Source organism: Mesocricetus auratus, unplaced genomic scaffold, assembly GCF_017639785.1.
Source record: "Mesocricetus auratus isolate SY011 unplaced genomic scaffold, BCM_Maur_2.0 Super-Scaffold_100018, whole genome shotgun sequence".
Taxonomy (NCBI): domain Eukaryota; kingdom Metazoa; phylum Chordata; class Mammalia; order Rodentia; family Cricetidae; genus Mesocricetus; species Mesocricetus auratus.
The window spans coordinates 21744031-21756855 of NW_024429199.1; the positions used below are offsets into that span (position 1 = coordinate 21744031).

General features: G+C 39.1%; 1 protein-coding gene across 29 annotated transcripts in view; it reads right to left on the reverse strand.

The window, feature by feature from the left end:
• Epb41l2 (erythrocyte membrane protein band 4.1 like 2) overlaps window positions 1–12825 on the reverse strand; it is a 177765-nt gene that overhangs the window by 53900 nt on the left and 111040 nt on the right. For all 29 annotated transcript variants that reach the window (XM_040728280.1, XM_040728279.1, XM_040728278.1 and 26 more), the window contains one exon: window positions 3280–3384. In XM_040728280.1, coding sequence (XP_040584214.1) covers window positions 3280–3384 — 105 coding nt within the window. The remainder of the gene's footprint in view (window positions 1–3279; window positions 3385–12825) is intronic.

A 12825-nucleotide genomic window follows, 5' to 3' on the forward strand; every position in this document is an offset into this window, starting at 1 on the left:
CAACTGAAAGACAATATTAGACTAAAACCAAAGACAGTTTAGATTCCCTTCATGACAAATTGTTATATAAAATATTTATAGCTCTGTTCAACTTCCACTTTACAAAAGGCTGAACCAAGTACCTGAAACTTCTTTAAAAACACATAATATTTATCAAGAGAGAGAGAGTTGGGAGTCCAGCTGAGCATGGGCTTGGTTGGCACACATACAACAAAGACATCCCATATCTCCTCAGTGGAGACCTCAAGAACTTCAAAGTAGGACCACTGAAGCTAAACTGACATGACAATAATAATTTCTGCAGAAAAATAAAGAAGAGAAACTATGCACATTTATCCTGGGAAGAAGGAAAATTCTTTCACCTAAATAAATCTGAGGACTGGATTTTGCCTATACATATTTATTATATATAATCAGTAAGATATCTAAAAAGCTATGCAATATGAACTTTATAGTCACATGAGTATGTAATTTGATATACTCAACTATATTTGAGCATTTATTTTCTGAAAAGTGAGTGCCTCATGAAGGAAGCTTCTGTATGCTCTTAAAGCTTTCATATTTAAAAAGTGTTCTAATTTTACAAACATTTTCATCTGACATTTCATAGGAAAACACTAACCAAACAAAGTTAAATGAGGAATGTTGGACTCCTTCAGCATTGTCATCTTTCTCTCAATGAGAATGCTACAGTAAGTCCATCATATCTAGCCTTACATATTCTTAGAGGGAAAAGGCCCACAAGGCCCACCCCGTCTACCTCTGAGGTATATTCCCAGCCCCTTCTTATCACATTATCTGTAGAGTGTTACCCTCCCAGACTTTGGCCATCCCCTTCCACTGCCAAACGTTGGATCTTGTCATCACACAACTCTCCATCTCACTAGACTTCATCATGCTACTTTCACACAGAGTAATGGGTAGAAAAAATTGCATACAAATAAGGTCTGTGTCACATACACTGACAAGAGAAAAGTATTTAACTCACCGCCCCTGAGCTGTGAAGAGAGAGGATGGTAGAAGGCAGCCCCCTGGCTGGGGGAACTCACAGTAGGGTATTTAGGTAGCTCTTTAGAAAAGGCAGGTATTCAAATAATGTGAGAAGGAAACTGCCAATCAACTCAGCACAGTATGTGCAAGCAGACAGGAACGCCTTGTGAGATAAGATACAAGGCTAACTTGGGAAGCTGAGTCTGGCACACACTGAAATCAGCTGCTGTGAGACACTACTGAGAAGTAAAGCTCAACCCAACTGCAAGGAACTAAGGTATAAACAGTCAACGTTTCTAACTCAGGGAAATCTCAGACATTGGCCTATTCACAGGTACGGAGGTACGGGGAAACAAGAATCCAGAACTACTCTTCAGGGATAGGTGCCATGCAAGGGGAAGACAAAGTTTGCTTCTAGATCAGGAGTATAGACAGCTGAGTAAACAGATCAAAGGTCCCGGTATAAGATATGGATTAGACATATACACTAAAAGTATAAATTAAAAAATAGTAAATCCTACTGTCTAAATATCTTATTCAAAAGGAATGTTTCAGAAATAATTTATTATTTCTGTATATCTTGCTTGTACTAACAAAGCATTTACAACTTACTAAATTGTCTTTATATTTTACAAAACTTAAACATTCTTATGAATCTACCAATAGATAATCTCAGAAAAAGATACAACTGCCAAGTTCCCAGCACTTCCGCTTTTGGAGCTTTGAAGAGCAACAGACAAGCACATGACTGGAGCCATTGCCAAGACCAACTTGTAATTTACTGCCTTATAAGGCACTGTGCTTATTCAGGGAAGTGTGTGATTACTTTTGAGGAGAGTACTCTAAACAGTGCTAATAAAAATACATACTACTTAACAATCAGACATGCAATTTGTCTCTAGTCTAAAGGTAGAATTAAACTACAAATTACATATCAGGGATTTAAAGCTGAGCAAGTTGAGAAAATTTAATTTGTATATAATTATCATGCTTAAAACTAAAACCCTTTATTTCATTACTAGGATATGTATATACAAACAATGATACTATGCAGGCAAATAGCAAAATGCACACTAAGCTTCCTCTAATGACTACTGTGTTCTATTGACTGAGATATGAATGCCTGACGTTAGACAGAAACCTCTTTCACTGCAAACTGAGTGCTCTATACATCCTAATGCAGAATGCTCCACAGCAACAACCCAAAAGACTAAACAGGCTTCCTCTGTAGGGCACAACTCGAGACAAACTTACATTCTTCACTCCTACCATCAGCGTCTTCTCACCCACACCAATTCTGGAAAGTGAAGCAGAAGAGGAAAGTCCTTTTCCTAGTAATGCTAACAGCTACAGGGTGGCCCTAATCCTGTCAGGAGGAAGGGTTAATATTTCCATCCGTAATTTACCTGTGAAACTGAAAATCTCTTAAGTGCAATAAAATTAGTATGAGTTTCAGGTTACAGATCACCCTATGTTCTAAGTTCTATAAAATTAGTATGAGCTTCAGATCACAAACTACCCTATACTCCTGCTTAATATCTTGGAAAAGCTCTTAGACGTGTTCTCAGCACATTCTTTGACATCAGGTCAAATCCAGGGTCAAGCCAGCACTGGTTGGTCAAGCATACCACCTAAGAGAGCTGGCCCAACCACCTCTTTTGGCCCCAACAGTCCAACAACAGAGACAGGGGTACTTTTGCCACACAGAGTCACTAGGGCCTACTAAGCAAGACAAACACTTCCTCCCAAGTACCAAACAAGCACTCATGGGGACTCTTACTCCCCACAGTTCTGTGCAACCACTTCCCTAATGCTCAGGCTTATTCGATAACCACTACCCAGGTGACGGCACAATGAGCCTACTTGGCTGGCCTCTGTATTTAGCACCATGAAGCAAAACTGGGACACGACTTAGATAATAGTATTTAAAAGATAGTCTTCATTTAGATCAATTTTCCCACTATTGAATCTTTTAATATGAAGTACTTTCTCCTCAACAACTCATTACATAAGTTGATTTCCACTGTGAACTGAAGAGCTCAAGCTTTCATATAATTTTACACTCGAGTTTTTCTATTTCAATTAAGATAGGAAAACATTCCAATCCATTTGCTTATGATATGAGAAAGCATTATATACCCCAAATGCCAAAAAGTAAGAATTTCTAACATAATCATTTTTAAGCATTTGTTAAAATCTAATAAGCATTTAAATTGGTTAAATTTATTCTGAAATTAACCGATTAGAAAACTAAAGTACTTTCTAAAGCACAAAGGTGAAGTCACTTACTTTCTGCTCAGCATTTTCCTGAAACAGAAGCCCAAAGTAGTCCTTCTCCAGGAGATTGAGGTGTTCACACACTTTGTCAAATAACACTTGTCCCTTAGAGCGTTTCTGCAGAAAAACAAAGCAAATCTTTACTTTTCTAAAGGAGATCACAAAGGGAAACAACATGTTGTTGGGAGAGGGGCAACGGACCGAGGTGACATGGAAAAAGAAAGGAAGACATTGGGGTTAGAAGCATTCAAGAGAATGAAGAGGGGAAGGACAACAAAACCAAAGTTTTATGAAAAATGCCATAATAAAATCTATTTTTCTATACTAATAAATATTAAAAGATTATTTTAAGTGTACCACTCATTTCTTACAAATTGATACAAAGTACTTTTACATGTTCTATCAACACAAAATATTATCCTAAAATGAAGGCATAACTAAATGCATTCTGCTTTATTGCTAGTCTCATTAATTACTAAGAAAACTAAAAAATCAAAATACTGACTATTCATCTACTCATATGAACAACAGTAAAGACAAATGTTCAAAGTGTTTCCCTCAAAAACCTGATGACTCATGACAATTCCTAAAAGAGTGCTGCCCTATGAAAATTGTGTGATGTAAATTCTCACAACTTATCAGCACTGAGGTTTTATTTATTTATTTATGGTCGTTACTGTTTTCCCAAGACAGTTGTAGAACACCAGCATTTTCCATTTAAATTACAATTTTATTTCTAATCTTTTAGAGAATATAATATTAATTCTTTAGAGATTGAAAAGTCCTGGAAGCCATGGATAAAGTGATGGTCATTTTACCAGTGACAGAGCATACCCATTTCCAATTTAGACACTTAACCTTGGAATACCCCAACTATGAGCTCAGTCAGACACACATCTTCTCCCCACAGTCAAGTACAGATGCCACAACTAGATGGCCAGTGAAATTATAACAGAGCCAATAAAAGTAAAGGGCACAGTGAATACCCCAATGTCAAAATATGCACCTTTCCATTTATGCAGTACATAGAGATTACACACACAAACACACTCACACACAGAGAGACAGACAGAGACAAAGAAACCAATTCATCAATCTTGGAGAGTAGAATCTGGTACTTCTACTAGTAAATATTTCATAACGTTTCTTAAGTATATTTGTTATGTCAGTAGTAAGCGAAAGACAAAGTCACACAAATCATATTACCATAAGCAATGTGCAATATCCATCAATGTGGATTCACAATCAGTAGTAAATATTGACATGTGCTCCTATTATTTACATATTCACAGTATACAGAAACACTGATGTCTAAATACAGCACTACTTCTAACAAGATATATGACACCATCAGTTTTCAGAGTTGTGAGTATGGATAACAGAACACAGCACAAGCCATTTGGCAAGCATGAAATAAATTAAAAAGTGTAGTTACTGGTTATGGTTCTTGAAATTCGGAATATTTGAAAGGGATATCTAAGACAATGTATACAAATACATACATCACAGAGAAAATACACTCCTACATTGGCTTAAAGTCATTTTTTATAAATTCGTATCTTTTACTAGTTTCTATCTCAGAGACATGCATTACTAGACAGTATTATCCTAAAAGACTAAGAGGAACATATCCACAAAGCGACCCCCACACTCTGGGGGTAGTATGTGGGCACTACTAACTCAATACTTTGTGAACAACTTTTCTGTTACTAGACAGTGTGACAATAGGAAAACCATGTAGTCTCCTATCTGTAACATAGAGACAGTAACTTCCTAACAGCTCTCCAAGAATCAAGTTAATGAGACAGGATACATCAAATTGTCTGGATCAACCATTGCTAAATTCTACTTCCAGCTGCTTTTTGACTTAGCCCATACCTCACAATTATCAAAATATTGTCTGATGTGTAGACTGTTGCTACTATTAGACTTCCATCCCCAAGACGCAGATATTTTAGCAGCCACTAAGAGGCTGGTTGACTGTGCACAGTTGTAATCCAAAATCTCATTCAGAATCTCTCCCCTCCAAGTGCTTTGGGAACACTATGAACCAGGAACCATACCTAAGAAACCACACAGCTTTATCAAGACTATGACATCTCATGTGAATCTTAAAGGAGGGAATGACTTTTGGAAAGAGAGAACACAGATATTTAAGGGGTATTATTCTTCACTCTTGGTGTTTGTTAAAATGTGATAGAGTGAATGTGTGCTCACAGATACTGTAGGATACAGTTAAGATGAAAAAGGAAAAACATCTCAAAATGAGCATTATCACTGCGAGGTACTGCCCCACTGACAAATGACTGCCGAGCTAGAAGGCTAACATATACTAATCTGGCAATAGTAGACGTCAGTTCCTGTGTTAAGACAGTGGAGAAACAATGATGAATAAAATACAAATGGTCTCAAGCAATTTTTATTCAACTGTCAAGAACAGAAAACAAATAGAAGAAAAACATTGCCTTATTGACCTGTACTTGAAGATGGTAATGAGAAAATTAAATTAGGTGTGTCACATGTTTAAGAAAACATTTGCGGTATTTCATGGATTCACAGAAGGCCTGTATAGGACTTTTGTGAACTGTTCGTTAAAAAAAAAAATAAGCTAGCTGGGCGGTGGTGGCGCACACCTTTAATCCCAGCACTCAGGAGGCAGAGGCAGGCGGATCTCTGTGAGTTCAAGGCCAGGCTGGACCGACAGCCTCCAAAACAATACAGAGAAACCCTGTCTCGTAAAACCAAAAAAAAAAAGCTGGTGTTAAATATGATTGAAAAGCTTCAGTTATTTAATTCAACCTCCCTTGAAGTTACAGAAGTTAAAATGATCCAGTTTTCCTAGCTGCTTAGAATTAATGATATCTGTAAAGCTTAACATTTACACTTCTGTCTAGGGAGGCAACTTATGTTCTTTGAACTAGGGTATTAGAATGTAGCCCAGGCTGGCCTCAATTTTGAAATCCTCTTGCCTCAGCTTCCTGAGTGCTGGATAACAGTCATGAAAAACTATGCCTGACCATGAGTTTGTTTTCTTATATACAATTATAGATCTATTACATGAAAGGACCACAAAGAAACATTTACCAACCAAGCAAAATGAAAGACATTTGCCTTTACAACTATCCCAAATACCAATTTGTGTGTACGTGTACATATAGATGTATCTTTCTGACTTACTTGCACATATATGATTTCAGGGTTGACCACTTGGTACTGGATAACCAATGAGGGGTCCATCCTTAAGAAAGATTAATTATTCCCTCCACACATAAATTAGCAATAATCAAAGAAAAAGGACTATGGGTAGGGGTAAAGGGTATCAGAAGGGTTGGAGAAGGAAACATGTGAAGCATTGGAAATGGAAGTGAAAAAATGACAGTTATATTTTAATTAAAGTTTTTTCAAAATTAAAAAAGTATATACAGTTGATTCATGAGTTAAAATTACAGTTTGGGGGTATTATCTCACATAAAGAATACCCTCAAATCCTTTATCTTCATGTTAAAAGGAAAAAAAGGGTTTTATGTGTACCCTGGGGCACACAAGGGCCAGAGAACAATCTGTACAAGTGGGTTCTGTAGGCTGCAATGAGGTAAGGGTTGGCAGCAGGTTCCCGAACCCACTGAGCCATTTAACCAGCCTTTTTAACTTATTTTCAAATGTCAAAACTCTGCCTCTGCTTCTAAACAAATCTCTAAAGTTTCATCTCCTATAAAATCTATTCCAGACTCCCAATATTTCAACTTTCTTAAGAACATTTTTGTGTTCAAGACAGTATTTGTCTGTGTCCCCTTGACTGTCTTAACTCTGTAGACTTCTCCTTATGAATTTTATTTCCTTCCTCTGGCACTCACTCTTCTATTCCCTTCCACACTTACGAATTTCAGTGACTGGGTTCTTTAAGAAAAAGCATATCTAGAATAAATGTCTCATATAGCAGCACTTTGCTGAATTACAAACCAGTAGGACAATGTTGGACAGAATGGCTCACATCATTAAGGCAGGCCACAAGTCTGGCAGAATTGAGTCTAGAATTCAGGCTTTCTGGCTGGCAGTCATACCCAATCTCCTGGGTCCTCATTCATGACTATCAGCCCACAGATATTCAAGAACCAAGGCAAGCACACACTGCCAATACGAGTTTGGGAGACCAGCCACAAACCTACATAAGCTTTTCCTTCGCAAATGAGAGCATTTTCATATACCTTTGGAGAACTACATGAGCAGAAAACCACTCCACATCTGTCCTAAGAGCAGACTATGCTCCATTTATACCGAAAAGTCAACTGCGTTTTCCAGGCTTTGCTCATTCTTCACTAAGACATTAGCTTCACTGTTGTTTCCTAATGCCAGTCGAAGCATTTCTTCTTTATATAGTCAACCGTTCTTATGTTAAAACTTAAGTTCACCAATCAATAAAAACACATAATTAGGGATGGGGCACTACCTCAGTGGTAGAACCTTGTCTAGCATCTATGAGGCCCTTGGTTCAAGCTTAAGTACTGTCACAAAAAAGGTTTATAAAACTTATCAAGCACATTTTTATATCAGATTCTAACAAGCTTTTTCCCCCATATGCCTCTCGCTAACCCAACTTACACCTAAGCAATACAGAACCAGGGAAGGGAACGGTGCAGTGGGGGAGAATTGGTCTACTTTCTAGGTGTTAATCAGACACTTTCTGTATCTGCTTAAGTTGATGTGTGTGTATGCACATGGCAACGGAACATACCTGTGGTGGGAGGGGTAGACATGCATGTGTGTGCATGTGTGTGCCAGAGATCAACTCTGGGTGTCTGCATCATTATCCACCTTTTGTGTGTGTGTGTGTGTCTTTTTTTAAATTTAAATTAGAAACAGAGTTGCTTCACATGTTAATCCCATCTCCCTCTCCCACTCCCTCTCCCTCCCCTCCTCTCACGCCCTCCCACCAACCTCTCCATCCCCTATCCACTTTATTTTTTGAGGTGAGTCTGTGATTTAATACGAAGCTCGCTGGTTCAGCTACACTGCTGGCCAGCAAGTCCAAGAGATCCTGTCTCTGCTTCCCCAGGTCCAAGAGTCAAGTGTGCTGCCTGTCACTCACACAAACAAGGCTGTGTAAGTGGATGCCAGCTAGGCTTCAACTCCAGCTCCTCATGCTTGCACTAGGTACTGGCTGAGCCTCTCACCAGCCCACATCTTTTTTGGTTTTGTTTGTTTTGGAAGATGCTACATAATATATTATAGACAAGCAAAGGAGATGGAATAAGTAAGATAATTTGGATTTGTTTTCAAAAATATTTTACTTAAAGTCTAGCAGACTAGCTTATGAGAAGTTTCTTCTAAAAAGCAAAAAGAAAAAAAGGCTAGCAGACCCAAGCTAAAGAAAAGCAGACTGAAATCTGAGACATTGAGCGAAGTCTCCTGTGTCTGTGCTGTTATTTGTGGCATTCACTACTGAAGCCAAAATATGACATTTCTGGAGGAATTTGTGCAATTGCTTACCCAGCAGATTGCAGAGGATACCACACACCACTGGCGTTTCATAAAACACCATCACTGTCTCCTTGCAGGCCCCTCCACAGTGCCCTCATTGTGTGCCAAGAAGGCAGTGATGGGAAGTACACAATGTAATCCATACAGTACTGGCCCAGAGCTATGCATTTTGCACTCACTCGAAACTACACTGTGCAAATATCAAAGGCCAAAGAACAAAGGTATGCACAAAGCAAACAGAACGCAGACATTGTGGGGCAGAGGACATCTCTAAAGCCATATGCAGGAGGAAAGAGCACGTCAGCCTAAGAGCATGGTTGTCAGAATTCTTTTCCTACCAAACTGAGCAACCTGCCTGCAAATCTGTTTCCAAAGTTCATTCAAGTTCCAGAAAAAAGAAACTGGAGCTAACAACCTCTTTGTATATGATCAGAACATAATTTTAAAAGTAAATGAGTCATTTATGTTTCCCTGACCATTGATAAAAAAATTAAGTTTGAGGAGGTTATTCCAAGTACTCAAAATATGCCGCCAAATTGAGATGCCTCCAGCAATGTCTTAACTGGAGGGGGAAAAAATACAACTGACTATACACATACTTTTCTCCCTCGTCATCAATCTCAAAGCAATACAATGCAACAACTACTTAGACAGTATCATCACTGTACTATTAATTCTAAGTAATCTGGCAGTGACTTTAAAGTATACATGAGATATACACAAGTTGCATATAAATACTCGGCCATTTTACAGAAAGGATATGTTGTGTGGCTCTGGGGAATCTGTGGGAGCCAACCCCCATCAGATGCCCCAAAACAACCAGATCTGCAAGAAAAACAAAAACAAAAATATATATATATATTTTAAACAGAACAGCATTTCCATCCTTTCATCTCCTATGACAAACCTCCATTCTACTCAATTAAGCATACATGCAAAATAAAATTATTATTCAGACACCCTGCGAGAATAATGAAAGAACATCATTTATAAAACCATCTTTATGAACACTATTGACGATGTCAAAATAGAAATCACAAACCTGACAGAACTAATTAAAGGTCTTAAAAGATATCTATTATACTAACTTCAGTATGTGTTACATTCAAGTAAGAATCTACAGGTTTATTTTAATCCTATGACAAACTCATTATAAGACTTAGAACTGAAAACACACATTTAGTTCTCATCCCTATAGAAACTATTATATACAGTAAGTGTAGCTATGAACGTGTACAAATGCACGCGTGCACATACACACACACACACACACACACACACACACACACACACACACACACACACAACCTTCTCAGTGGAACACCAGCAGGGCTGCCACAACCACCATGCATGCCAGGAGAATGGAATTCACACCAGCAAAACTTCAGAAAGAGACTCAAAGGTAGGAGGTGGAGTCTGCCCTTCTTTCTCTCTCTTTGCAACCTCTCACATAGATGGTAATGCACCTCTTAGTAAGATGAGCATAGTGGAGAAATGAACTAATCAATAATACACTTATTTAGTAGTCATATATTTGGTGACTTTGAATGATAGGACTAGCCCTAGTTAGAGCCAGTCAAGAGAAGCATGCCTAGCTCAAAAACAGTAACACTGGCCCCATAAAGCCAGCAGACAAATGCTGACAGGTTGTCTTTTAGTACGGCCTTATACTAGAGATCTTAACATTACCTTCTCTTTATATAAATAAAGGAAGCATATCCTCCCTAACACATTTGTTGTTTCATGGAAGTTTGTATCACACCAATTCATATGAAAAACGTTGATAAGAATCTGGAGATTTTAGTTGTGTTTGGTTTGTTTGTCTGTTTGTTTGTGGTGGAACTGAAAGAAGGCCTCAACCATTGTTTTTTTTTAATTCCTCTGTATTAGAAATGAGAAAAACATGCCCACACAGACATTACCGACTGTATCGTGAACCTCAGCTTGCCCTCTGTAACTTAAATAGTTGTTCATTTTCTAAAGAGAAAACTGGAAAACTCAAACACTAGTTCCTGTTCTGCTTCCTGTTAGGCCTCAAACCAGGGACAAAGGACTAACTGAGGTGCCTATTTAACATATCAAAGTAGACCTGGCTACCACTCAGGCTCTCCCAGCAAACCTCAGTCTTTAACAGTTAGTTACAAAGTATGGCTGTCATATCCTGCCTATCCCCCTGTGCCTCTTCCCTATATAATCCAGGCATTTTGATTACTCAGTCCTTTTTTCTACCCTTTACTCTCCGAGCTTACCTCTCTCCCCTCCCCTGTCTCCTCACAAGGCCAGGCTCAGGGTCATGTTCACTCTGGACTCTCCCAGAAGTCCCTGCCTCCGGCTATACTCTCCCTCATATCGACAATAAACCAGCTCCTCTACCATACCAAGGAGCAGTCAAGTCCTCCTTTTTTACCTCTTTTTTTTTTTTTTTTTCATTCACTACCAACAGGTGGGTACAGTTCAAAAGCTACTACCAAGGTCTCAGTGCCTGGGAGAAAGGATCAGTAAGAGAAGGGATGAAAGATGATTACAGCTACAAGTTACTTTCAAATGGCAAGTTTTTGCTTTCAAAATATCAGATTCAGAGGGAAAAAGACAATCCTGGTATTTTGAAAGCAAAGGTAGAAAAAATACAGAACTTCATGACTATTCAAAATTCAAAACCACAGGCCGGGCGGTGGTAGCACACACACCCTAACCCTAACCCTAACCCTAACCCTAACCCTAACCCTAACCCTAACCCTAACCCTAACCCTAACCCTAACCCTAACCCTAACCCTAACCCTAACCCTAACCCTAGGGTGGCAGAGGCAGGTGCATCTCTGTGAATCAGAGACCAGTCGGGTCTAAAAGAGTTGGTTCCAGGACAGCCTCTGTGCCACAGAGAAACTCTATCTCCAAAAACAAAAACAAAACAAAACAAACAAACAAAAATAATGCCATGGGGTTGGGAATTTTAGCTCGGTGGTAGAACATTTGCCAAGCAAATGCAAGGCCCTGGGATGGGTCTGAAGAAAAATAAGAAAAGAAGTTGGAATAAGGCGTTATTGATGTTCACCTTTTTTTGCCCAACACAGTCAGCAATTTACTTCTTCAAGAAAAGCAAAGAACTGCCAGCTACTAGAGTCTCCGTTTCTGTCCAGGCTGCCAGCTCCTGGGGGCTCACTCTGTAGCATTCTCTTACTCCTGGACTTGGCCAACCTTTTTCAGAAATATAATGAACTCTTTTTACTCACTAAGGCCTTGAAGAATTTCTACAAGTCAGCTAACTGTTCCTAAGCATTTAAAAAGCACAGATGTGGGGGTAATAGAAGGAAAAAACAGAGAGAGATTAGGAACACAAATAAACAAGGTGCCTTAGGTAAGAAGGATAAAAACTGCACAAATGTAACCGGGCATGGTGGCACACACCTTTAATCCAGCACTCTAGACGCAGAGGAAGACAGATCTCTGAGTTCTAGGCCAGCCTGAGCCACAGAGTCAGAGCAAGTTCCAAGACAGAGAAACTCTGTTTTGGATACTTTTTTCAGTATATAAATGTACAAGAAAGTAAATGGAAATAATTACTTTCTACGAGAAGTGACTTAGGCAAAGGCTTACATTAACATTCTGAAGGGAGAATGAAACAGATTTAGGTAAAAGAAGCAATAAAAGTATTTAAAAATCCAACAAGAGCTTAGCAGTCATTCAACAGCAAAGGACAGTGCATGACTAGAACAAACTAACAGCACAGTCTCACAGGAAGACAAAACACTCTGAGAGCTGGATCTGAGTGAGACATTATAAGCCACAGATGAGGAACACAAAAGACAAGGGTACATGACTAGAAGCTCTACAGAACAGACAGCTCAGGAAGTGCAGGATGAGGTCATCTTGTATGGCCAGAGAAGAAACAGATACCCTGGGGTCACACCTAACAGCCTTAAATGACCAGCTACAAAGTGGCTCACTTAAGAGGCCAGGCCAGCTGGGCAGTGGTGGCGCACGCCTTTAATCCCAGCACTCGGGAGGCAGAGGCAGGCGGATCTCTGTGAGTTCGAGGCCAGGCTGGACAGACAGCCTCCAAAACAATACAGAGAAACCCTG